The sequence below is a fragment of the Oncorhynchus kisutch genome, linkage group LG26 (genome assembly GCF_002021735.2).
Source record: "Oncorhynchus kisutch isolate 150728-3 linkage group LG26, Okis_V2, whole genome shotgun sequence".
Lineage (NCBI taxonomy): Eukaryota > Metazoa > Chordata > Actinopteri > Salmoniformes > Salmonidae > Oncorhynchus > Oncorhynchus kisutch.
In genome coordinates, this window is record NC_034199.2 from 16,094,872 (window position 1) to 16,122,676 (window position 27,805).

The following is a 27,805-nucleotide window of genomic DNA, read 5'->3' on the forward strand; positions in this document are numbered from 1 at the left end:
CATGGGGCGGGGGCCTATGCATTTATGTAAACAACAGCTGGTGCACGATATCTAAGGAAGTCTCAAGTTTTTGCTCACCTAAGGTAGAGTATTTAATGATAAGCTGTAGACCACACTATCTACAGTGCCTTGCGAAAGTATTCGGCCCCCTTGAACTTTGCGACCTTTTGCCACATTTCAGGCTTCAAACATAAAGATATAAAAATATTTTTTTGGGTGAAGAATCAACAACAAGTGGGACACAATCATGAAGTGGAATGACATTTATTGGATATTTCAAACTTTTTTAACAAATCAAAAACTGAAAAATCGGGCGTGCAAAATTATTCAGCCCCCTTAAGTTATTACTTTGTAGCGCCACCTTTTGCTGCAACATTCTGTACAAAACAAGTTGGGAACAATGCGAAAAAACAAACAAAATAGCATGGTTGGTTAAGAGCCGATAAAACGGCAGCCTTCCCACCCAGCTCCATTTCTTACGGTTCCAAGATGGTGAACCAAGGCGGGGGGAGCGTTCTCTATAAATTACAGCTGTAAGTCGCTTGGGGTATGTCTCTATCACTTTTGCACATCGAGAGACTGACATTTTTTCCCATTCCTCCTTGCAAAACAGCTCGAGCTCAGTGAGGTTGGATGGAGAGCATTTGTGAACAGCAGTTTTCAGTTCTTTCCACAGATTCTCGATTGGATTCAGGTCTGGACTTTGACTTGGCCATTCTAACACCTGGATATGTTTATTTTTGAACCATTCCATTGTAGATTATGCTTTATGTTTTGGATCATTGTCTTGTTGGAAGACAAATCTCCGTCCCAGTCTCAGGTTCTTCCAGAATGATCCTGTATTTGGCTCCATCCATCTTCCCATCAATTTTAACCATCTTCCCTGTCCCTGCTGAAGAAAAGCAGGACTAACCATGATGCTGCCAACACCATGTTTGACAGTGGGGATGGTGTGTTCAGGGTGATGAGCTGTGTTGCTTTTACGCCAAACATAACGTTTTGCATTGTTGCCAAAAAGTTCAATTTTGGTTTCATCTGACCAGAGCACCTTCTTCCACATGTTTGGTGTGTCTCCCAGGTGGCTTGTGGCACTTTTTATGGATATCTTTAAGAAATGGCTTTCTTCTTGCCACTCTTCCATAAAGGCCAGATTTGAGCAATATACGACTGATTGTTGTCCTATGGACAGAGTCTCCCACCTCAGCTGTAGATCTCTGCAGTTCATCCAGAGTGATCATGGGCCTCTTGGCTGCATCTCTGATCAGTCTTCTCCTTGTATGAGCTGAAAGTTTAGAGGGACGGCCAGGTCTTGGTAGATTTGCAGTGGTCTGATACTCCTTCCATTTCAATATTATCGCTTGCACAGTGCTCCTTGGGACGTTTAAAGCTTGGGAAATCTTTTTGTATCCAAATCCGGCTTTAGACTTCTTCACAACAGTATCTCGGACCTGACTGGTGTGTTCCTTGTTCTTCATGATGCTCTCTGCGCTTTTAACGGACCTCTGAGACTATCACAGTGCAGGTGCATTTATACGGAGAATTGATTACACACAGGTGGATTGTATTTATCATCATTAGTCATTTAGGTCAACATTGGATCATTCAGAGATCCTCACTGAACTTCTGGAGAGAGTTTGCTGCACTGAAAGTAAAGGGGCTGAATAATTTTGCACGCCCAATTTTTCAGTTTTTGAATTGTTAAAAAAGTTTGAAATATCCAATTAATGTCGTTCCACTTCATGATTGTGTCCCACTTGTTGTTGATTCTTCACAAAAAAATACAGTTTTATATCTTTATGTTTGAAACCTGAAATGTGGCAAAAGGTCGCAAAGTTCAAGGGGGCCGAATACTTTCGCAAGGCACTGTAGTTAGAGTGTTTTCATCTATATTTTTCATACCACCACAGACCGATGCTATCACTAAAACCGCAGTCAATGTATACCACCATCAGCAAACAGGAGAATGTTCATCCAGAGGTGGCGCTCCTAGTGGCCGGGGACTTTAATGCAGGGAAACTTAAATCAGTTTTCCCTCATTTCTATCAGCATGTCAAATGTGCAAGCAGAGGGAAAAAAATTCTAGACTACCTTTACTCCACACACAGCTCTCCCACGCCCTCCATTTGGCAAATCTGACCATAATTCTATCCTCCTGATTACTGCTTACAAGCAAAAATTAAAGCAGGAAGCACCAGTGACTCAGTCTATAAAAAAGTGGTCAGATGTAGCAGATGCTAAACTGCAGGACTGTTTTGCTAGCACAGAATGGAATATGTTCGGGGATTCTTCCGATGGCATTGAGGAGTAGACCACATCAGTCACTGGCTTTATCAATAAGTGCATCGAGGACGTCGTCCCCACAGTGACTGTATGTACAGTACATACCCCAACCAGAAGCCATGGGTTACAGGCAACATTCGCACTGAGCTAAAGGGTAGAGCTGGCGCTTTCAAGGAGCGGGACTCTATCCCGGAAGCTTATAAGAAATCCTGCTCTGCCCTCCGACAAACTATCAAACAGGCAAAGCGTCAATACAGGGCTAAGATCGAATCGTACTACACCGGCTCCGACGCTCATCGGATGTGGCAGGGCTTGCAAAACATTAGACCGCAAAGGGAAGCAGAGCCGTGAGCTGCCCAGTGACACGAGCCTACCATATGAGCTAAATAACTGCTATGCTCGCTTCGAGGCAAGTAACATTGAAACATGCATGAAAGCATCAGCTGTTCCGGACGTCTGTGTGAGCACGCTCTCCGCAGCCGATGTGATTTAGACTTAATAAAACATTTCAACATTCACAAGGCCGCAGACAGATTACCAGGACGTGTACTCCGAGCATGCGCTGACCAGCTGGCAAATGTCTTCAATGACATTTCCAACCTGTCCCTGACTGAGTCTGTAATACCAACATGTTTCAAACAGACCACCATAGTCCCTGTGCCTAAGAACACTAAGGTAACCTGCCTAAATGACTACTGACCCGTAGCACTCACGTCTGTAGCCATGAAGTGCTTTGAAAGGCTGGTCATGGCTCATATCAACACCATTATCCCAGAAACCCTAGACCCACTCCAATTTGCATACCGCACCAACAAATCCACAGACGATGCAATCTCTATTGCACTCCACACTGCCCTTTCACACCTGGACAAAAGGAACACCTATGTGAGAATGCTATTCATTGACTACAGCTCAGTGTTCAACACAATAGTGCCCTCAAAGCTCATCACTAAGCTAAGGACCCTGGGACTAAACACCTCCCTCTGCAACTGGATCCTGACGGGTCACCCCTAGATGGTAAGGGTAGGTAACAACACATCCACCACGTTGATCCTCAACATGGGGGCCCCCTCAGGGGTGCGTGCTCAGTTCCCACCTGTACTCCCTGTTCACTCATGACTGCACGGCCAGGCACAACTCCAACACCATCATTAAATTTGCTGACGATACAGCAGTGGTAGGCCTGATCACCAACAACGATGAGACAGCCTATAAGGAGGAGGTCAGAGACCTGGCAGTGTGGTGCCAGGACAACAACTTCTCCCTCAATGTATGCAAGACAAAGGAGCTGATTGTGGACTATATGAAAAGGAAGGCCGAACAGGCCCCCATTAACGTCGACGGGGCTGAAGTGGAGCAGGTCCAGATTTTCAAGTTACTTGGTGTCCACATCACCAACAAACTATCATGGTACATATACTAAGACAGTTGTAAAGTGGTGTCACGTTCTGACCATAGTTCTTTTGTGTTTTCTTTGTTTTAGTGTTGGTCAGGACGTGAGCTGAGTGGGCATTCTATGTTGATGTCTAGTTTGTCTATTTCTATGTTTGGCTTGATATGGTTCTCAATCAGAGGCGGGTGTTAGTCATTGTCTCTGATTGGGAACCATATTTAGGTAGCCTGTTTTGTGTTGGGTTTTGTGGGTGGTTGTCTTCTGTCTTTGTGTCATTGCACCAGATAGGACTGTTTCGGTTTTCACATTTGTTGTTTTGTATTTTGTAGTGTTCTCGGTTATCGTCTATATTAAACATGTTGAACACTAACCACACTGCATTTTGGTCCTCCTCTCCTTCAACGGAAGAAAGTCGTTACAGAACCACCCATCAACCAAGGACCAAGCGGCGTGGTAACAGGCAGCAGCAGCAGGAGAGGCAGCGATGTCAGGACTCCTGGAAATGGGAGGACGTTTTGAACGGCAAGGGTTGCTACACATGGGAGGAGATCCTGGCTGGAAGGGATCGCCTCCCATGGGAACAGGTGGAGGCAGCTAGGAGAGCGGAGGCAGCCAGAGAGAGGAGCCAGCGATATGAGGGAACATGGCTGTCAAGGAAGCCCGAGAGGCAGCCCCAAAAGTTTCTTCAGGGGGGGCACACAGGGAGTGTGGCGAAGCCAGGTAGGAGACCTGCACCAACTTCCTGTGCTTACCGGAGTGCGAGAGAGACCGGGCAGGCACCGTGTTATGCTGTGGAGCGCACGGTGTCCCCAGTGCGGGTGCATAACCCGGTGCGGTACATACCAGCTCCTCATATCGGCCGGGCTAGAGTGGGCATCGAGCCAGGTGCCATGAAGCCGGTTCTACGCATCTGGTCTCCAGTGCATCTCCTTGGACCGGCATACATGGCACCAGCCTTAGTCATGGTGTCCCCAGTTCGCCAGAACAGCCCAGTGCGGGCTATTCCACCTCTCCGCACTGGCAGGGCGACCGGGAGCATTCAACTAGGTAAGGTTGGGCAGGCCCTCCAGTGGCAGCCCCACGCTGCCAGGCTGTCTCTCCGTCTCATCCCTATGGGTGCTCCCGCCTGTCCAGAGCTGCTAGAGTCTCCCGCCTGTCCAGAGCTGCTAGAGTCTCCCGCCTGTCCAGAGCTGCTAGAGTCTCCCGCCTGTCCAGAGCTGCTAGAGTCTCCCGCCTGTCCAGAGCTGCTAGAGTCTCCCGCCTGTCCAGAGCTGCTAGAGTCTCCCGCCTGTCCAGAGCTGCTAGAGTCTCCCGCCTGTCCAGAGCTGCTAGAGTCTCCCGCCTGTCCAGAGCTGCTAGAGACTCCCGCCTGTCCAGAGCTGCTAGAGTCTCCCGCCTGTCCAGAGCTGCTAGAGTCTCCCGCTTGTCCAGAGCTGCTAGAGTTTCCCGCCTGCAAGGAGCCGCCAGTCAGCCAGGATCCGCCAGAGCAGCCATTCAGCCAGGATCCGTCAGAGCCGTCAGTCAGCCAGAAGCTGCCTGAGCCGTCAACCAGCCTGAGCCATCTCTCGGTCCAGAGCTACCCCTCGGTCCTGAGCTACCCCTCGGTCCAGAGCTACCCCTCGGTCCAGAGCTGCCCCTCGGTCCAGAGCTGCCCCTCAGTCCAGAGCTGCCCCTCAGTCCAGAGCTGCCCCTCAGTCCTGAGCTGCCCCTCAGTCCTGAGCTACCCCTCAGTCCTGAGCTACCCCTCAGTCCTGAGCTACCCCTCAGTCCGGAGGAGTTTGTTTAGTCCAGTGGGGCCCTTTAGTAGGGTTGCCAATCCTAGGTCGGCGGCGAGGGTCGCCGTTCCTAGGAGGAGACTAAAGCGCACAAAGACTATGGTGGAGTGGGGTCCACGTCCTGCACCAGAGCCGCCACCGCGGACAGATGCCCACCCAGACCCTCCCCTATAGGTTCTGGTTTCCGGAGTCCGCACCTTGGGAGGGGTGGTACTGTCACGTTCTGACCATAGTTCTTTTGTGTTTGCTTTGTTTTAGTGTTGGTCAGGACGTGAGCTGAGTGTGCATTCTATGTTGTATGTCTAGTTTGTCTATTTCTATGTTTGGCCTGATATGGTTCTCAATCAGAGGCAGGTGTTAGTCATTGTCTCTGATTGGGAACCATATTTAGGTAGCCTGTTTTGTGTTGGGTTTTGTGGGTGGTTGTCTTCTGTCTTTGTGTCATTGCACCAGATGAGAAGTTTCGGTTTTCACATTTGTTGTTTTGTATTTTGTAGTGTTCTCGGTTATCGTCTATATTAAACATGTTGAACACTAACCACGCTGCATTTTGGTCCTCCTCTCCTTCAACGGAAGAAAACCGTGACAAGTGGGCACAACACTTCTAGCTACTGAAAATATTTGGCATGTGTCCCCAGATCCTTAAAGTTCTACAGCTGCACCATCGAGAGCATCCTGACAGGTTGCATCACCACCTGGTATGACAACTGCTTGGCATCTGACTGTAAGGCGCTACAAAGGGTAGTGCGTATGGCGTATGATGTTGGAGGAAGGCTAAAAAAAATTTCAAAGACTCCAGACACCCAAGTCATACACTGTTCTCTCTGCTACCACACGGCAAGTCTTAACAGCTTCTACATCCAAGCCATAAGAGTGCTGAAAAATTTATCAAATGGCCACCCGGACAATTTACACCCGGACAATTTACATTTACAGCTACTCGCTGTTTATTATCTATGCATAGTCACTTTCCATATTAACTCGACTAACCTGTACCCCCGCACACTGATTCGTTACCGGTGCTCTGTTTATATAGCCTCATTATTTTAATGTAATTTTCTTGTGTTACTTTATTATTTGATCTTTTTACTTTAGTTTATTTAGTAAATATTTCCTTAACTCTATTTCTTGAACTGCATTGTTGGTTAAGGGCTTGTAAGTAAGCATTTCACCGTAAGGTTTACACATGTTGTATTCAGTGCATGTGACAAATAACATTTGATTTGATATACCATTTTTGAGCTCTGTAAAATGTCAAAAACAATTTAACATTTTGCTACATAAGACCAAATCGAGCCGGCCGGTCACAATTTCGTGCTTACTGAACGCTACCCGGCCACCCTGGTGATAGCGCCCCGGGGTCATCCAAAGCATGTGATGTGCACTGTACATGGAGGGTCCATGCGTAATGGTTGCTTGATACATATTTTCTGAAAACTCCAAACATGATTTTGTATGGATTTGTCGATCCCACAATGTATTACGGTAATGAGAAGCTTAGGCCTATGTAATACATTTCAGCTACATGGCCTTCGTCAGGGAGTACAAAGAAGTTATACAATGTCCTCTTTTGAACAGCTTTTCCAATTAGACCTAATTTGAAGAGGGAGTTTATTTTTGATACTCTCGCAAAGCTAACTAAAAAGCAGCATTCCCCAAGAGAGGATGGCTTTCACTTCAGCAGTAATACATTCATGAACTTCTTTGAGGAAAAGATCATGATCATTAGAAAGCAAATTACGGACTCCTCTTTAAATCTGCGTATTCCTCCAAAGCTCAGTTGTCCTGAGTCTGCACAACTCTGCGAGGACCTAGGATCAAGGGAGACACTCAAATGTTTTAGCACTATATCTCTTGACACAATGATGAAAATAATCATGGCCTCTAAACCTTCAACCTGCATACTGGACCCTACTCTGAATAAACTACTGAAAGAGCTGCTTCCTGTGCTTGGCCCTCCTATGTTGAACATAATAAATGGCTCTCTATCCACCGGATGTGTACCAAACTCACTAAAAGTGACAGTAATAAAGCCTCTCTTGAAAAAGCCAAACCTTGACCCAAATCTTCCATTCCTCTCTAACATTTTTGAAAAAGCTATTGCGCAGCAACTCACTGCCTTCCTGAAAACAAACAATGTATACGGAATGCTTCAGTCTGGTTTTAGACCCCATCATAGCACTGAGACTGCACTTGTGAAGGTGGTAAATTACCTTTTAATGGCGTCAGACCGAGGCTCTGCATCCGTCCTTGTGCTCCTAGACCTTAGTGCTGCTTTTGATACCATCGATCACCACATTCTTTTGGAGAGATTTGAAACCCAAATTGGTCTACACAGACAAGTTCTGGCCTGGTTAAGATCTAATCTGTTGGAAAGATATCAATTTGTCTCTGTGAATGGTTTGTCCTCTGACAAATCAACTGTACATTTCGGTGTTCCTCAAGGTTCCATTTTAGGACCACTATTGTTTTCACTATATATTTTACCTCTTGGGGATGTCATTCGAAAACATAATGTTAACTTTCACTGCTATGCGGATGACACACAGCTGTACATTTCAATGAAACATGGTGAAGCCCCAAAATTGCCCTCGCTAGAAGCCTGTGTTTCAGACATAAGGAAGTGGATGGCTGCAAACATTTTACTTTTTAACTAGGACAATACAGAGATGCTTGTTCTACGTCCCAAGAAACAAAGAGATCTTCTGTTGAATCTGACAATTCATCTTGATGGTTGTACAGTCGTCTCAAATAAAACTGTGAAGGACCTCGGCGTTACTCTGGACACTGATCTCTCTTTCGACGAACACATCAAGACTGTTTCAAGGACAGCTTTTTTCCATCTACGTAACATTGCAAAAATCAGAAACTTTCTGTCCAAAAATTATGCTGAAAAATGTATCCATGCTTTTGTTACTTCTAGGTTAGACTACTGCAATGCTCCACTTTCCGGCTACCCGGATAAAGCCCTAAATAAACTTCAGTTAGCACTAAATACGGATGCTAGAATCCTGACTAGAACCAAAAAATGTGATCATATTACTACAGTGCTAGCCTCCCTACACTGGCATTCTGTTAAGGCAAGGGCTGATTTCAAGGTTTTACTGCTAACCTACAAAGCATTATATGGGCTTGCCTCCTACCTATATCTTTCCGATTTGGTCCTGCCGTACATACCTACACGTACGCTACTGTCACAAGAAGCAGGCCACCTAATTGTCCCTAGAATTTTGAAGCAAACAGCTGGAGGCAGGGCTTTCTCCTATAGAGCTACATTTTTATGGAATGGTCTGCCTACCCATGTGAGAGACGCAGACTCCATCTCAACCTTTAAGTCTTTACTGAAGACTCATCTCATCATCTCGGTCTTATGATTGAGTGTAGTCTGGCCCAGGAGTGTGAAGGTGAACGGAAAGGCTCTGGAGCAACGAACTGCCCTTGCTGTCTCTACCTGGCCGGTTCCCCTTTCTCCACTAGGATTCTCTGCCTCTAACCCTATTACAGGGGCTGAGTCACTGGCTTACTGGTGCTCTTCCATGCCGTCCCTAGGAGGGGTGCGTCACTTGAGTGGGTTGAGCCGCTGACGAGGTCTTCCTGTCTGGGTTGGCGCCGCCCCCCCCCTTGTTGTGCCATGGTGGAGATCTTTGAGGGCTATTCTTGGCCTTGTCTCAGGATGGTAAGTTGGTGGTTGAAGATATCCCTCTAGTGGTGTGGGGGCTGTGCTTTGGCAAAGTGGGTGGGGTTATATCCTGCCTGTTTGGCCCTGTCCGGGGGTACCATCGGATGGGGCCACAGTGTCTCCTGACCCCTCCTGTCTCAGCCTCCAGTATTTATGCTGCAGTAGTTTGTGTCGGGGGGCTAGGGTCAGTCTGTTATATCTGGAGTATTTCTCCTGTCTTATCCGGTGTCCTGTGTGAATTTAAGAATGCTCTCTCTAATTCTCTCTTTCTTTCTCTCTCTCAGAGGACCTGAGCCTCAGGACTACCTGGCATGATGACTCCTTGCTGTCCCCAGTCCACCTGGCCGTGCTGCTGCTCCAGTTTCAACTGTTCTGCCTGCGGCTATGGAACCCTGACCTGTTCACCAGACGTGCTACCTGTCCCAGACCTTCTGTTTTCAACTCTCTGGAAACAGCAGGAGTGGTAGAGATACTCTTAATGATCGGCTATGAAAAGCCAACTGACATTTACTCCTGAGGTGCTGACTTGTTGCACCCTCGACAACTACTGTGATTATTATTATTTGACCATGCTAGTCATTTATGAATATTTGAACATCTTGGCCATGTTCTGTTATAATCTCTACCCGGCACAGCCAGAAGAGGACTGGTCACCCCTCATAGCCTGGTTCCTCTCTAGGTTTCTTCCTAGGTTTTGGCCTTTCTAGGGAGTTTTTCCTAGCCACTGTGCTTCTACACCTGCATTGCTTGCTGTTTGGGGTTTTAGGCTGGGTTTCTGTACAGCACTTTGATATATCAGTTGATGTAAGAAGGGCTATATAAATCAATTTGATTTTGATATGATTGATATCTTCATTTAAACCAGGGTACTTAGTGGCCTGTAGTTTGGAAATCCCCAACCTTTCCTTTTGGTTTCACTGTTCAAGATGGTCCCCTTTTGTAATTGAGGCCGGAACATGATCAATACCCATAGCTTGTAGGGAGGCCGGGTTGCCATGGTGTAAGGACTTGTAGTGCCTTGCCATGGGGTAGTCTTCATTGCCTACCTGTATGGCGTACTTGTGTTCCGCTAAGTGGTCTTGAAGGTGTGTCTTTGTGCGTCCAATGTAGAACACCTTGCACTGTGGACATTCCAATCTGTAGATGACATGAGTGGTTTTACAGTTAATGAAATGCTTGACGTAATACTCCATTTTGGAAGCTGTGTCAACAAAATACATCTTATGTGCAATATTACTGCAATGGTTGCATGGTTACATTTAAAAGAGCCCTTGGGTTTGTGGTCAAGACAAGTTTTTTGGAAGATAACTGTGGACTAATTTGTCATTTAGGGTCGGACATCTCTTAAAGCTTATGACTGGTGGCTCAGGGAAGACATGGGTAAGTAGCATATAACTTTGATTGATTCCCCAATTATTAATGACTCTTTTAATGTTCTCTGTTTCAGTGCTGTATTTTGTAACAAAATACACTCTCTCTGATGTATCACGAGGCCCTTCCCTTCTCAACAAGTTCTCTCAGTCAAGTTTTCCATCCCTTATGTCACATGTATTGACGCTGGAGAGACGAAGCAGGTACTGGGAGTAACATTTAATATATACAGACATAGAACGAGACAGGAACAGCGTCAGCAAACAGAAACTAATGACAAAAAACAATTACAACAGACAAATATAGGGGAGGAAAAGAACATGTGATAAGTGAGTCCAGGTGAGTCCAATAACGCTGATGTGAGTGACGAGGGAGGGCAGGTGTGAGTGATGGATTGCAGGAGCGTGTGATGCAGGGTAATCTGGCGCCCTCAAGCGCCAGGGGAAGGGAAGAGCAGGAGCAGACGTGACACCTTATACCTGCATCTTTCAGGACCTTTTACGAGGGTATGCTTGGCAGCATGAGTGAAGGATGCTTTGTTGTGAAATAGGAAGCTGATTCTAGATTTAATTTTGGATTGGAGATGCTTAATGTGAGTCTGGAAGGAGAGTTTACAGTCTAACCTTGTAAAACTGACTATTTTCTGACTTTTTTGTATATATTTCAATCTGTTTTTCCATTTTTAGATTAAATATACCTTCCGGCAACCCGTCTCGATCAGCTATTTTTAGACCTTTTAGTTAGAACCCCCATCAGAAGCTAGCCATCCGATGCTAACCAGCTAATTGGCTAATTAGTCATTGTTAGCCACTGCTAGTGGATTTTACCTCTAGCTCAGACACCAGCCGATTTTACCCTGGATAATACCCGCTAGTCTGCACAACGCCAGTCTGCACTGATGAGTTTCAAACTCTACAAGGTGTTTCCTGTAGTTCTTGACCAGGTTTGCACACACTGCAGCAGGGATTTTGGCCCACTCCTCCATACAGACCTTCTCCAGATCCTTCAGGTTTCGGGGCTGTCGCTGGGCAATACGGACTTTCAGCTCCCTCCAAAGATTTTCTATTGGGTTCAGGTCTGGAGACTGGCTAGGCCACCTCCACTCCACTGATCCTCAACACTGGGGCCCCACAAGGGTGCGTGCTCAGCCCCCTCCTGTACTCCCTGTTCACCAATGACTGTGTGGCCAAGCACGCCTCCAACTGAATCATCAAGTTTGCAGAAGACACAACAGTAGTAGACTTGATTACCAATGATGACGAGACAGCCTACAGGGAGGAGGTGAGGGCTCTGGGAGTGTGGTGCCTGGAAAACAACCTCTCACTCAACGTCAACAAAACAAAGGAGATGATCGTGGACTTCAGGAAACAGCAGGGTGCAGCCCCCTATCTACATCGACGGGACCGCAGTGGAGAAGGTGGAAAAGCTTCAAGTTCCTTGGCGTACACATCACTGACAAACTGAAATGGATCCCCCACACAGTGTGGTGAAGAAAGCGTAACACAGCCTTGTCACCTAAAACCCACAAACTTTTACTTTTTCCTGCTATTCATTGGAGAAGGTGTGTAGTTCAAGTCTTGGTTTAAGGATTTAAAACATATGTCTGAAAGGGTCTCTTTTCCATGCTTAAAAGGATAAACATTCACATGTAAAACCATGAGCCAAAAAAGTTTGAATACATTGGCCACAATTCCAGGATGACTTCTACTGGGAACTCGGAACTGGGCATTCTCTGACTTCAATGCTTTCAAGACAACTGGGAACTCAGGGAAAATAAACTTGTTTTGAAAGGACATCCAACTCGGAATTCTAATTTAGCTCCAACTTATCGACCTGAAGATCACTGACGTCATGATTCGACCTTGTTTTTTTTTTGTTTCCAGTTGTCTAGAAAGCACCATAAATCCAGAGAATGCCAGACGTTGATGACAAAGTTTGATGACAAAAACTTTGCCAAAAAGAATTAACGCCACGCCACCTTCCTGTTCAAGTGAGCTTGGCAAAATGGTGAGTCCAAAAATAGGCCAGGGAGATATGTATACTGTAGCTAAGAAAGTAATACTAAGTGTATGTTGTTAATAGCACGTGTCTAACCCTATGAATTTGGTCGCTCTCCCTATCAGAACTTAGCCTAACATTCTGGCTTGGTGGTGCACATGTGGCCTACAGCCAGTTTTAGAGAAATGTCATCATAAAATATTTTTAAAGCTTTCATTGTCTGTTTATTTGTACCTGTTAATCATCCTACGGTTCTGACTTGGTGTGTAGGGAGGATACTGTAAGAACGGCCCATGTTCTGAATTCAGTTGCTGTCCATTTAAAAAATGCTGAACAAATAGGGATATTGTCCATTTTAGCTTGCTCATTATCTTAATTGAAATTACAGCTTGTCTGTTATCCAGTCATTGTGCTTACGTTGTGTATTATAATTAGCTCATTTGCTGTTTTCCATGAGGGGATACTATAATGTTGTTTACCAGGCAATGTTCAATAATAGGCTACTGAACTGCTGAGTAAATACACCCTGTTGAATCCTACCTATTTTTTACTCATATCACTGCACATACAAGACGACCAATGACACAATATTGCTGCCGTAACTGTCTTTGATGAGGATATTGCTCTTTAGTGTTTTACAGGAAAAACAATAACAAATAAAATATCCAACCAGCAACAAATCTATCAAGAGGAATATTTTATTGGTTAAAAGCTCAATGAGGTAAAAAAGAAAAAAAACATAACATGCAATCTTACTGTTGAAACACAAAGAACCTCTTTAGTATTGTACAACATTTTAAAATGTCTTGTTTCAGATCATTGTCATTTATTAAGTTTCAAGTCATATCAGATTCTGTGTAGCTGCCAATCAATGAACATTTCTGGCATAACTAAAATTGACCCATTACCACTGTACAGAAAGCTAAGCAAAAAACACAAGAATAGCCCCATTAATACAATACAATGATATTTGAAGCATATGAATAGGAAGGTAACAGAGAACATAAAGAACATTTTCAGTCCTTCATTGTCATGGATCATAAAAATAATAAAGAAAAAGCGATTAAACCAAGGTAAACCAACTGACATCATTGCACTTTTTGTTGTCAACCAGGCTTAATGCTGGAATTGTAAAACCCAAAGCAGATGTGCTTAAGACCAACCCTGCCTATGTTCCTCCCTACAGCATCAGCATGGCACAGTGGCACAGTGATTCTTAACCAGAGGCATTGGGACTGCACTGAGCTTTCAAGGGGTCACTGAAAAAACAGAGAGGAAACTAACAAATGAAAATGACAGCATAAATGAATAGAACACTGCAATAATGTTGACAGGCCTATTTGGGTGTTGGTGAATATTGAAGTGTTGTGTTGTGTTCATCACTAATTGTCTAGTATAGAAGCCATGATTCATATCATCGTTTGGACAGTCTATTTTGTTTATATGTTTCTGATCGGAAAATACTAGGTGATTTGGTGATTCTATTTCCATTGTATTTTGAGTTGCTACTTGTTGAGATAAACGTCAGCTTCAACTGAGATCGTGTTTTTTTTGTTTTTCTTTAACAGAACAAGAGGTATATACAGTTGAAGTCGAAAGTTTATATACCCCTTAGCCAAATACATTTAAACTCAGGTTTTCACAATTCCTGACTTTCAATCCTAGTAAAAAGTCCCTGTCTTAGGTCAGTTAGGATCACCACTTTATCTTAAGAATGTGAAATGTCAGAATAATAGTAGAGAGAATGACTTATTTAAACTTTTATTTCTTACGTCACATTCCCAGTGGGTCAGAAGTTTACACACACTCAATTAGAATTTGGTAGCATTGCCTTAAAATTGTTGAACTTGGGTCAAACCTTTTGGGTAGCCTTCCACAAGCTTCCCACAATAAGAATTTTGGCCCATTCCTCCTGACAGAGCTGGTGTCACGACTTCCGCCGAAGTTGGTCCCTCTCCTTGTTCGTTCGGCGGTCTAGTCACCACCGATCCAGTTTCATTTTTTATTTGTTTTGTCTTCATTATACACACCTGGTTTCCATCCCATAATCATTGTTCCCTATTTAACCCTCTGGTTACCACCTTGGTTTTGTGTGTGTTTGTTATTGTCACGTTGTCTCGTTTTGTGACCTGGATTATTTGTCTCCTGTATGGAATATTGTTTTTGAGAAAAGTAACGGTTATTACTCATTTCTGTGTCCTGCGCCTAACTCCGCCTTACCCGCATCACATAGGCAATTTGACAGCTGGTGTAACAGTCAGGTTTGTAGGCCTCCTTGCTCGCACACACTTTTTCAGTTCTGCCCACAAATCTTCTATAGGATTGATATGGTATGGCCACTCCAATACCTTGACTTTGTTGTCCTTAAGCCATTTTGCCACAACTTTGGAAGTATGCTTGGGGTCATTGTCCATTTGGAAGACCCATATGCGACCAAGCTTTAACTTCCTGACTGATGTCTTGAGATGTTGCTTCAATATATCCACATAATTCTCCTACCTCATGATGCCATCTATTTTGTGAAGTGCACCAGTCCCTCCTGCAGCAAAGCAACCCCACAACATGATGCTGCCACCCCTGTCCTTCACGTTTGAGATGGTGTTCTTCAGCTTGCCTCCCCCTTTTTCCTCAACTTAACGATGGTCATCATGGCCAAACAGTTATATTTTTGTTTCATCAGACCAGAGGACATTTCTGCAAAAGCAACCCCACAACATGATGCTGCCACCCCCGTCCTTCACGGTTGGGATGGTGTTCTTCGGCTTGCAAGCCTCCCCCTTTTTCCTCCAAACATAACGATGGTCATTATGGCCATACAGTTCTATTTTTATTTCTCCAAAAAGTACAATCTTTGTCCCCATGTGTAGTTGCAAACCGTAGTCTGGCTTCTTCATGGTGGTTTTGGAGCAGTGACTTCTTCCTTGCTGAGTGGCCTTTCAGGTTATGTCGATATAGGACTCGTTCTACAGTGGATATAGATACTTTTGTACCTGTTTCCTCCAGCATCTTCACAAGGTCATTTGCTTTTGTTCTGGGATTGATTTGCACTTTTCGCACCAAAGTACGTTCATCTCTAGGAGACAGAACGCGTCTCCTTCCTGAGCGGTATGATGGCTGTGTGGTCCCATGGTGTTTATACTTGCGTACTATTGTTTGTACAGATGAACGTGGTACCTTCAGGCATTTGGACATTGCTCCCAATGATGAACCAGACTTGTGGAGGTCTTGGCTGATTTCTTTTGATTTTCTCACTTGTTTTTCAACCACTCCACAAATGTCTTGTTAACAAACTGTAGTTTTGGCAAGTCAGTTAGGACATCTACTTTGCGCCAAAACTACAGTTTGTTAACAAGACATTTGTGGAGTGGTTGAAAAACAAGTCTTAATGACTCCAACCTAAGTGTATGTAAACGTCCGACTTCAACTGTACTAACAAATAATCAATCAAAATTAAGGTTAGGTATTTTAGTAGCTAGAGAACCCTATTCTTGAGTGACCTTGTTCCTAACAGCACTATGACACTGTGTTCAGTCACATCCTGGGATCAAAATGTATTAAAGGTCTAAGTGCCAAATGGTAACAATGATAAAAAAACATTCTATAGATCAATATTTTATCAACATTACCAGTTTAACACTTTGTAGTAAGCACACATTGTCGTAGTGGGCTCATCTCCTGTGTATCGGCCTCCATTCCGTTGCATGCTCTGTGACAAAGAGAGAGTTGCTTAATGACATCATAGTCATTCAGGAGATTCCGCTGTGACATGAAACTCAACAGTGATGAAAGATAAAAATTGCATGACTCACTTTTCCAGCAGACTAACACCAGTGCAGACCCAATCACGGCAACAGCCAGAACACCAATCCCTGCTTTTATGCCGATCGAGAGGCCCTCCTGCTCCCCGCCTGTAGGGAGAGGATAAAGAGAAGTGTGGACATCAACAGAGTTGCCTGTCATGTAATGTACATTTTGGTTTCCCTAATATTTCCTATCCTTCCAACCAACTAGGGTCATTGGCACATAGACAGTCATTAAGGGTCAAATCACAGCCAGATAGATTTAAGTGTCAGCTGTTTAGTGCTTTACTATAACCAGAGCTAATCTCCGGTAATCTATTTGTAATTGACCATCCGTTGACATGTTTTCCTGTCATAATACTTTAGGCTACTCACCTGTTGATCTTGTGGTGTTCAAGGTCTCTTTCAGAGTCGGGTTGAAGATGGCGCATGTCACAGTCTGATTCTCTGTGATGTTCACCGTGCTGGAAATGTTCCATGTTCCACTTCCTGCATCCCGAACAATCTGAGGAACCTCGGAGTCTAGTAAGCCGTTCTGATTGGTCCAGGTCAGTCTAGGTTTAGGGTAGCCTCCCTGAGAAGTGCATTCTGCCTTCCATTCTTCATAGTTCACTGTCACAATGGGTTTATGGTAGCTTTCTGCAGAGCATATCATGACAAAGATAAAGCACTTAGACAAAGTCACAATAGTGGAAATAATACATGATAAGTACAGTTATTCCTGTTTTATAGGTATTTGGTGCGTAATGGCAATGGGCGTTGTCTTGTACACACAATTTAATATTGATAAACGTGCCTTTGACTACTGGCATTCATTGTATGCAAAACTCTCTTACTTGCTACTTTCACAGTGGTCAAGCACATCTCTTTGTTTTGGTTAAGTGTGTTGTAATCTCCATCCTCTTGATGATAAAAGAGGAAAAAAGTTGCGAGGTCATCTTCAACCCTTAAATCTTTGAGCAAGAGGGAGAAATTCCCAGAAGAATGCTGGTCCTTGAAGATTTGCGTCCTGTTTTTGTAGACTGGAAATTGGGGGTCGTTGTTCTCTTCTCCATTGTATAAGGCATGGACCACTTGCTCCTCCTTCTGGTGCTTGAGTCTTGCTGTCCAGTAGAGTGTGAGTCTTGCTGGGACAACGGGTGCAGATGAATTCAGGCTGCAAGGCAACATGATGGACTTTCCAAGAATCCCAATGATGGGATGGCTCGACATCTGAGGTGAGTCCACAACTGTTTAAGAAAAAAACTGTTTGTTGCAGGAAAGCACACACTTCATATGACAACATAAGACAGTTGTACCAATCTCTTTAAGATACTGTATGTTAATCATATTCTTCAAATAAAGGGGTATGTTACCTTAGTAAGGCCTATATACACTAAATGGCCAAAAGTATATGGACATGCCTTCAAATCAGTGAATTCTGACAGGTGTATAAAATTGAGTACACAGCAATGCAATCTCCATAGACAAACATTGGCAGTAGAATCGCCCGTACTGAAGAGCTCAGTGACATTCAACGTGGCACTGTCATAGGATGCCACCTTTCCAAGTCAGTTTGTCAAATTTCTGCCTTACTAGAGCTGCCCCTGTCAACTGTAAGTACTGTTATTGTAAAGTGGAAACATCTAGCAGCAACAACATCTGAGCCGCGAAGTGGTAGGCCACACAAGCTCACTGAGCAGGACTGCCAGTGTGAATCATCTGTCCTCGGTTGCAACACTCACTACCGAGTTCCAAACTGCCTCTGGAAGCAAACTCAGCACGATAACTGTTCGTCGGGAGCTTAATGAAATGGGTTTGCATGGCCCAGCAGCTTCACACAAGCCTAAGATCACCATGTGCAATGCCAAGCGTTGGCTGGAGGGGTGTAAAGCTCGCCACCATTGGACTCTGGAGCACTGGAAACACATTCTCTGGAGTGATGAATCACACTTCACCATCTGGCAGTCCGACAGACAAATCTAGGTTTGGTGGATGCCAGGAGAACGCTATATGCCCCAATGCATAGTGCCAACTGTAAAGTTTGAAGGAGGAATAGTGGTCTGGGGCTGTTTTTCATGGTTCGGGCTAGGCCCCTTAGTTCCAGTGAAGGGAAATATTAACACTACAGCATACAATGACATTCTAGACGATTCTGTGCTTCCAGCTTTGCGGCAACAGTTTGGGGAAGGCCCTTTCCAGTTTCAGCATGACAATGCCCCCATGCACAAAACGATGTCCATACTACAATTGTTTGTTGAGATTGGTGTGGAAGAACTTAACTGGCCTGCACAGAGCCCTGAGCTCAACACCATCGAGCACCTTTGGAATGAATTGGAAAGCCAACTGTGGGCCAGGCCTAATCGCCCAACTTCAGTGTCCAGCCTCACTAATGGTGGTTGAATGGAAGTAAGTGCATCAAAGCTGGATCCGAGAGACAGCTTCTATCTCAAGGCCATCAGACTGTTAAACAGCCATCACTAACATAGAGATGCTGCTGCCAACATACAGACTCAAATCTCTGGCCACTTAAATAAATTGACTTAATAAAGGTATCACTAGTCACTTTAAATAACACCACTTTGATAATGTTTACATATCCTACATTACTCATCTCATATGTATATACTGTACTCTATACCATCTACTGCATCTTGCCTATGCCGCACGGCCATCCTTCATCCATACATTTATATGTACATATTCTTATTCATCCCTTTACATTTGTGTGTATTAGGCAGTTGTTGTGAATTTGATAGTATATTTGTTAGATATTACTGCACAGTCGGAACTGTAAGCACAAGCATTTCACTCGCATTAATAACATCTGCTAGCCACGTGTATGTGACCAATAACGATTTGATTTGAAGTCCCTGCAGCAATGTTCTAACATCTAGTGGAAAGCCTCCCCAGAAGAGTGGAGTCTGTTATAGCAGCAAAGGGGGAACCAACATATTAATGCCCATGATTTTGGAATGAGATGTTCGCCGAGCAGGTGTCCACATACTTTTGGTCATGTAGTGTATTATTAGTTGAACATTTTACAGGCTGTGGCTTTTATGCTGCTACAGTAGCCTTCAGTTTACACAATGCATTGGGAAAGAAGAGTATAGTCAAGTCACTTCTGTGCAGCTCATACGATCTCTGTTTGAAAATCCCCCCCCCCCCCCCCCCACTACTTCATGTACTGTCTGATGTTTTGTTTCAATAGCAGACCGTAACCAAGTCTTTGCTCTGCATGCTCATTCAAAAAACAATAAAAAGAAACCCTAGCAAAAGATCCTGACCTTTACAAGTGTATGTTATTTTGGGAAATCTTATAGAAATAGGATGAACGTCATGCAATAACGTTTGAGTTTGGAAGTTGTTTTGTGAACTAGGCTCACAGGAGCTAGTTGTTTCCGTACCCCATTTGTAGCAGGACTACAAAAGAAAACCCATTTGGAAAGGCAGGCTACGACCATTCTGAGCATCACTGCTCCCCTCCAAAACTCTTGCGGTCATATGTTCAGAAATGTTTTGATCACAAACACTGAGTAACATAGCTGTTTTCTATTTTCCTAACAGTGCAAATGTTATTGCATCATAAGCAGATCGTTTTATCACATCATAACCAGTCTGGCTCTAAAGATTCAAGTTATTCCTATTAACCCACACCACCTATCCTAGAGTATAGCATGTGGTGAGCTATCTGGTACAAAATGTGTGCCATGGCATCACCAAGGTGGGTTTCCTCTCTCAAATTAGAAAAGTGTGTCTGGAAAAGCACTGTAATAATCCAATCAATTATAATTACAGTATTGTCAGTAGCCTGCCAGCATAGCCTACTTACAAATACTTGGTACACTAACGTAGCAGCACCGTGCATTTAGACAACCACGCCCTATCCAAACAGCTTTTTTTTTTTAAATGTCAATACATTTTGGGACATTGTGTTATAAATCAATCATAAATTGTTCATTTGGTTGTATGTTGGATTTGAATGTAAAGGCGTGTGGATAAAATGCCCAGGGACAGCCACGAGGGACACAATCATGTGCAAATCTACCACGCCACAACAGAGAATAAAACTTACCAGATAACAGCCAAATACAAATATATATTAGTCTGACCATTGCACTCAGGATATATGGATGAAAAAACAATCAAATAAACAGTCCTTTTAGTTTGGAGCTTACTGTCTACTGTGTCCCCACCTGCTCCTAAGTTGGAGGAAAGTTGAATGAGATACATGGTGTCCCTCCAGTGTGGCTCCTCCTGCTCCTCCTGTGGTATATTTATCCATTTCCGGTGTCAATCGTTCCATCAAAACCATGTTTACAAAATCCTCCTGTACAAACAACAACTTCAACACGCACTAGTAGTAGCATTTCGACCACAATGTCTCATTATCGTTGTCCTGTCACTCTTTCATGCACCTGTGCCAGTTGTGTGTGCTGAGTCAAAACGTTCTATCACAGGCTATTTCCGTAAGGTGGATGTTATGAGGAAGCGGTACACAGCAGATTTTTTTTGCTCAGCAAATGCTTTCCTTCTGCTTGCATGCAGGGCACACATTCCTGTCAGGAAGATCACAATATCACAATCAACCGTGCGCAGATCACTGGGATCATCAAGGTTCACCATTTACCAAAATGTCTTTCGCGGAGCTGTCTCTCCCTCCTCTTGATGATAGACATGTTTTCGCGCCCTTGCCTTCTATGTGATCTTCTGTCAGAATGCTTGTTAGTCATATCGTTGCTTCGCTCTCCCCTCCTTATTTCAAACACATTTCCTTATCTTACTCACATGAAGTGTGTACCTCCCTTACAGAAACTATCCATGCACAGTTCATTACTTAATTACAATAGACAACTGAGAAATGACAAATGATAAGATCTCTCTCCACCCCCCCATCTCCTCCCATCTCTCGCTCTCTGTGTTTCTCTCACTCTCTCTCACTTAATACTTGACGGATTAACTTCTCTTTATACAATGACTCCTTACATAGCTCCCTAATCCACCTGTGGTTGTATGATACATATGATACGTAGTATATGCCATTTATCTTCTTTAACAAACCTTTTTGTTTTTATTAGTTTCTATCTGTATTGTTGTTTTATCACTTGGAGCAAATAAATGAAACTACAATAAGCCTATGCTAATCAGAAACATGTAACTAGTCCCAAACAATTCAAGGCAAGATTCTGTTCACACAATGCTTACAGTAAATGGACCCGTTTATAGGAGCTCATGTACAAATGGCTGTTCAGTAAGTCACTGCTCAGTATTCACTCTGAGCCAAACCTTATCATGTGGTTTATTTTGATGTGTTCTAAAGTGGTGTAGAAATATAGCCCATGTGAAACAGTGAGGATAAGTAGTGGAAACAAACCTGAACCCCCCCCCCCAAAAAAAATATTGTGTCAAAATGGCATGCTTTCTGACTTGTTTGTGTCCATAGCAGTAGTACCATCTAAGAGGTTGATTTGTCGATTTCTTTCATAAAGATATTTTACAAGTGTTCCCTGATGGTGTTCCATCAACTCTTGTTAGAAAAGCACAATGGTGTGTACACACCAACAAATACACTGCTTAAATTACACAGAGCACACAGTATGCAATATTACCAGTTGAGTGGAGAATGGGTGAGGTATACTGATACAAAACAAAGTATGTAACATCTGAGTAACTTCACAAATTGAATAGTTTATTAAGATAAAGCACACGAGACACATACATACTGAGGAAAATATAAAACAATATCTAAATATACATCATGTACAACAAGATGATCATAATATTCTACTTCAACATTTTCCCCATAAAAGTCAATCAGGGCCTCCTGGGTGTCACAGTAGTCTAAGGCACTGCATCGCAGTGCTAGCTGTGCCACCAGAGATTCTGGGTTCGAGCCCAGGCTCTGTCGCAGCCGGACGTGACCGGGAGGCCCATGTGGTGGCGCACAATTGTCCCAGCGTTGTCCGGGTTTGGGAGGGTTTGGCCGGCAGGGATATCCTTGTCTTGGCGCAGTGCACGCTGACCAGGTCGCCAGGTGTATGGTGTTTCCTCCGACACATTGGTGTGGCTGGCTTCCAGGTTGGATGTGCATTGTGTCAAGAAGCAGTGCTGCTTGGTTGGGTTGTGTTTTGGAGGACGCATGGCTCTCGACCTTCGCCTCTCACGAGTCCGTACGGGAGTTGCAGTGATGAGACAAGACTGTAACTACCAATTGGGGAGGGAAGAAAAAACTGCAAAAAATATAGTAAATCAGTTTTATCATGATAACACCATATTTAGGATGAAAAATCACACAATTCAGTTCAATGCAAGTGCAGAATAATACCTAGGGTCAGTAGTTTTCCTCATCATATGACCTGCCCAGTGGAGGCTCCTCAGAGGATGAAAGGGAGGACAATCCTCCTCAGTGAATTTCATACAAATTAAAATTGTAAAACATTTCAAAAGTCATCTGTTTTCAAATAAAACTATTCTAGATATAATCACGACACCAAACAATCGATTAAAACCAGTGGTGTAAAGTACTTAGTAAAATGCTTGAAAGTACCACTTAAGTCGTTTTTTGGGGTATCTGTACTTTACTATTTATATTTTTGACAACTTTTCCTTTTACATTCCTAAAGAAAAGTGTACTTTTTACTCCATACATTTTCCCTGACACCCAAAAGTACTTTTCACATTTTGAATGCTTAGCAGGAGAGGAAAATGGCCTAATTCACACACATCAAGATAAGTAGTAACCACACAACACATTTTAAGACCGAGCCCTTAAATGGCTGCTGGCTTCTCTTAAGAAACCCCCCTTATCTGGAAATTACCCCACTTTAACCTAAGTGTATGTAAACTTCAACTGTAAGACATTTGAAATTATTTCAACTTTTACTTTTGATATTTAAGTATATTTTAGTAATTGCATTTACTTTTGATACTTAAGTATATTCAAAACCAAATACCTTTAGACTTTTACTCAAGTAAGGTTTTACTGCGTGACTCACTTTTCCATGAGTCATTTTCTATTAAGGTATCATTGAACTTTTACTCAAGTATGACAATTGGTTACTTTTTCCACCACGGATTAAAACACACTATTTTGCAAAGAGGGTCTACAGTAGCCTCAGCAGCACTCTGTAGGGTAGCACCATGGTGTAGCCAGAGGACCGCTAGCTTCTGTCCTCCTCTTGGTACACTGACTTCAATACAAAATCTAGGAGGGTCATGGTTCTCACCCCCTTCCATAGAATTACATAGTAATTATGACAACTTCCGGAGGACGTCCTCCAGCCTTTCAGAGCTCTTGCAGCATGAACTGATGTGTTGTCCACCCAATCAAAGGATCTGAGAATAAATCTAGTACTGAACGCATAGGCTACAGCTAGCTAGCACTGCAGTGTATAAAATGTGAGTAGTTGACTCAGAGAGAGAAATACAATAGTTAAACAGTTTTGAACAGGGGGTTGGGCTGTTTTAATAAGAAGGGTCTGGGTGGTCATACACTTTTCCATAAGTAAGAACATGCAACACTTTGTTTGTTACATCTGGTTGCCAATAGATGCAGGTTTTTACTGGGTTGATGGGCGTTGACAATTTGAAGCGAACACATGACTGTTTGCTCCTCCAGGTATGTTAATAAAACTACTGCAAGAACTTTCCAAAAATAAAAGGCAAGAGTTCAAACTGAACTCCATTATTATAAATGTTCTTCTCAATGTACTCATTGGAGAAATTTCTCTGTGATGCATGGAATAAAAATTGGCCCAACAGAGATGACAAGTTTGGTGGAGACTCCCCCAAAAATACTAATATGGGCAGTGCATATTCATGTACAGACCTACACAAGCCTGGGACTTTCCTGCCTCACCGTTCATACTTCTGGCTTATAGAGTTGGTTGAGTCATGATGGTGGTTCCCTGCTCACTACACTGTAAACAAAAAACGTCCTGTCGTTTTACATTAAATTACTTTATTTTTGAGATTCTTCAAATCTGTACATCTAAAACCACTTAATGTTTGGTCACTAACCTCCCTCCACCCTAGTACGTCCATTAGAAAGGCAATTTTTAATTTAACTGATTTTACATGAATTATCTCCTGTGATGGGTCTAATTTTCAATAGCTCACTGTTCATTTGAGCTATAGAGATAAAGACAAGTGTGATGTGTTCCTTGACCTCTCTTAACATCTGACTCCAGTGAGATCTGTTCTTGAAATGTGTAGTCTGGCATTTCAGATTTAGATGTGATAATTTATCACAAAATATTTTGGATGTAGTGATCTAATTGTTGTGGTGTCCAATTGTTAATAATTACTATCTTGTCTCATCGCTACAATTCCCGTACGGGCTCGGAGAGACGAAGGTCGAAAGCCATGCGTCCTCCGAAACACAACCCAACCAAGCCGCACTGCTTCTTAACACAGCGCGCATCCAACACGGAAGCCAGCCGCATCAATTTGTCGGAGGAAACACTGTGCACCTGGCGACCTTGGTTCGCGTGCACTGCGCCCGGCCCGCCACAGGATTCGCTGGTGCGCTATGAGACAAGGATATCCCTACCGGCCAATCCCTCCTTAACCCAGATGATGCCAAGCCAATTGTGCGTCGCCCCGAGGACCTCCCGGTCGCGGCCGTCTGCGACAGAATCTGAGTCTAGACCAAAAAAGTTACTTTAAGAAGTAAACTACATTTTTCATAAGGGTGTCTTTATTGTGTACTGTAGCTCCATTCCATACATTTTGTGTCCTGAAAAACTCTCTAGTCCTTAATGATGCTTGAAAACATTGAGAGTGGAACTATTCAGGACAAATAATGTATTGCTTTGCCACAGTTTTTGCAGTATTACTTTAGTGCCTTGTTGAAATTAGGATGCATGTTTTGGAATATTTATATTTTGTAAAAGCATCCGTCTTTTCGCTCTGTCAATTAGGTTAGTATTATGGAGTAACTACAGTGTTGTTGATCCATCCTCAATGGTCTCCCATCACAGCTATTCAACTCTGTAACTGTTTTAAAGTCACCTTTGGTCTCATGGTGAAATCCCTGAGCAGTTCCCTCCCTGTCCAGTGACTGCTAGGAATGGTGCCTATATCTTTGTAGTGACTGGGTGTATTGATACACCATCAAAAGTGTAATTTTTTACTTCACTATGCTCAAAGGGTTATTTAATGTCTGTTTTTTGTTTTACCCATCTACCAATAGGTGCCCTTCTTTGTGAGGTGATGGAAAACCTCCCTGGTCTTTGTGGTCGAATCTGTGTATAAAATTCACTGCTTGATTTAGGGACCTTACAGACAGGGTTGGGGAGTAACAGATTACGTGTAATCTACATGTATGGGATTACAAAAAAGGTAACTGTAATCCGTTACGTTACCAGAAAAATACTGTAATCAGATTACAGATACTTTTGAAAAACTAGTTGACTACTTCAAGGATTACTTTTAAATTCAGTAATGATGTTTTTGAAAATAATCTTTGACACTTCTCTGTTTTTTTCAATGACATTCAAATCAGCATTGAAAAAAGTTGCAAGTTTAAGTTTGAAACCACTATGATGTCAGAAACCATTACAAGTCAGAAAGCACTATGATGACACACCAAATGTGTTTGGGGATCGTGGGAAAAGAGCAGGAATAGGCTTTTGTAGGCTACAGTCCAAGCTATGTCTTCCAAAGGTGCAACTGCTGTCGGCATCCAAAGATGATTCAACTTGAATAAACGCTTGGAGGTAAGGATGACAGCAGTGGTGTAGTCTACAGCATTACGGATATCACTTATTATTGATATCTACATAGCGCATTGATGTGAATCACATAGCTGCTCTCTCATTTAGCTATTTGCGCGAAGTTTAAGCTGTCTATCAATCATTGCTTTTGAAACCAGTGGACCGCCAGAGGAAAATGCACTCATGCAACAGCTGCATAGTGAGGATCCAAGCCTACGAAATAGAAAAGGGGCTTTAATTGCGCAAACTAATTTATGCTGATACTTTTTTTATCCATTGGCCTAAAGGACACATGCTCAAACTTGCACACTTTTGATAGACTTCATTTGAATCAATTGGAGGTTTACCTGTGGAAGTATTTCAAGGCCTACCTTCAAACTCAGTGCCTCTTTGCTTGACATCATGGGAAAATCAAAACAAATCAGCCAAGACCTCATAAAAAAAATTGTACACCTCCACAAGTCTGGTTCATCCTTGGGAGCAATTTCCAAATGCCTGAAGGTACCACGTTCATCTGTACAAACAATAGTATGCAAGTATAAATACCATGGTATCACACAGCCGCCATACCACTCAGGAAGGAGACGCGTTCTGTCTCCTAGAGATGAATGTACTTTGGTGCGAAAAGTACAAATCAATTCCAGAACAAAAGCAAATGACCTAGTGAAGATGCTGGAGGAAACAGGTACAAAAGTATCTATATCCACAGTAAAAAAAGAGTCCTATATCGACATAACCTGAAAGGCCTCTCAGCAAGGAAGAAGCCACTCCTCCAAACAACTCATAAAAGCGCCAGACTACGGTTTGTAACTGCACACGGGGACAAAGATTGTACCTTTTGGAGAAATGTCCTCTGGTCTGATGAAACAAAAATATAACTGTTTGGCCATGATGACCATCGTTAAGTTTGGAGGAAAAAGGGAGAGGCTTGCAAGCTGAAGAACACCATCTCAACCGTGAAGGACGGGGGTGGCAGCATCATGTTGTGGGGTTGCTTTGCTGCAGGAGGGACTGGTGCACTTCACAAAATAGATGGCGTCATGAGGAGGAAAATGATGTGGATATATTGAAGCAACATCTCAAGACATCAGTCAGGAAGTTAAAGCTTGGTCGCATTTGGGTCTTCCAAATGGACAATGACCCCAAGCATACATGGGGCAAAAGTTGTGGCAAAATGGCTTAAGGACAACAAAGTCAAGGTATTGGAGTGGCCATACCATATCAATCCTATAGAAGATTTGTGGGCAGAACTGAAAAAGTGTGTGCGAGCAAGGAGGCCTACAAACCTGACTCAGTTACACCAGCTCTGTTGGGAGGAATGGGCCAAAATTCACCCAACTTATTGTGGGAAGCTTGTGGAAGGTTACCCGAAACATTTGACCGAAGTTCAACAATTTAAAGGCAATGCTATCAAATACTCATTGAGTGTATGTAAACTTCTGATCCACTGGGAATGTGATGAAAGAAATAAAAACTGAAATAAATCATTCTCTCTATTATTATTCTGACATTTCACATTCTTAAATAAAGTGGTGATCCTAACTGACCAAATTAGGTCGTTTTTAGCCCATCATTTTTTTTAGTGTGGTCAGTAGGTTAGAGCTACAGTGTGGTAGACGGGAAGATGGCAGTTTTCTAAAACAATAATTGACCAACATTGACATGCAGGAAAACATCAAAAAATGTTTGCAGAAGTAGGTTAGAAACTAGAATAAGGAAGTCTGCTGTACAGTACCAACAAATTGAAAAAATAACAGATGTTTGTTTCCTAGAAATTAGGAAATAATCCAGAAATACTCCAGCATTTGTCTAAA

General features: G+C 43.2%; 1 protein-coding gene across 1 annotated transcript; it reads right to left on the bottom strand.

The window, feature by feature from the left end:
• Positions 1 to 15,872: 15,872 nt before the first annotated feature.
• Positions 15,873 to 17,558, bottom strand: LOC109871352 (CD276 antigen homolog). The gene is made up of 4 exons (XM_031806171.1): positions 17,133 to 17,558; positions 16,672 to 16,935; positions 16,306 to 16,404; positions 15,873 to 16,202 (listed from the first exon to the last, which is right to left on the bottom strand). Exons 1-4 carry the CDS (start codon positions 17,506 to 17,508, stop codon positions 16,165 to 16,167), a joined length of 777 nt encoding a protein of 258 aa, XP_031662031.1. The 5' UTR covers positions 17,509 to 17,558; the 3' UTR covers positions 15,873 to 16,164.
• Positions 17,559 to 27,805: the final 10,247 nt, after the last annotated feature.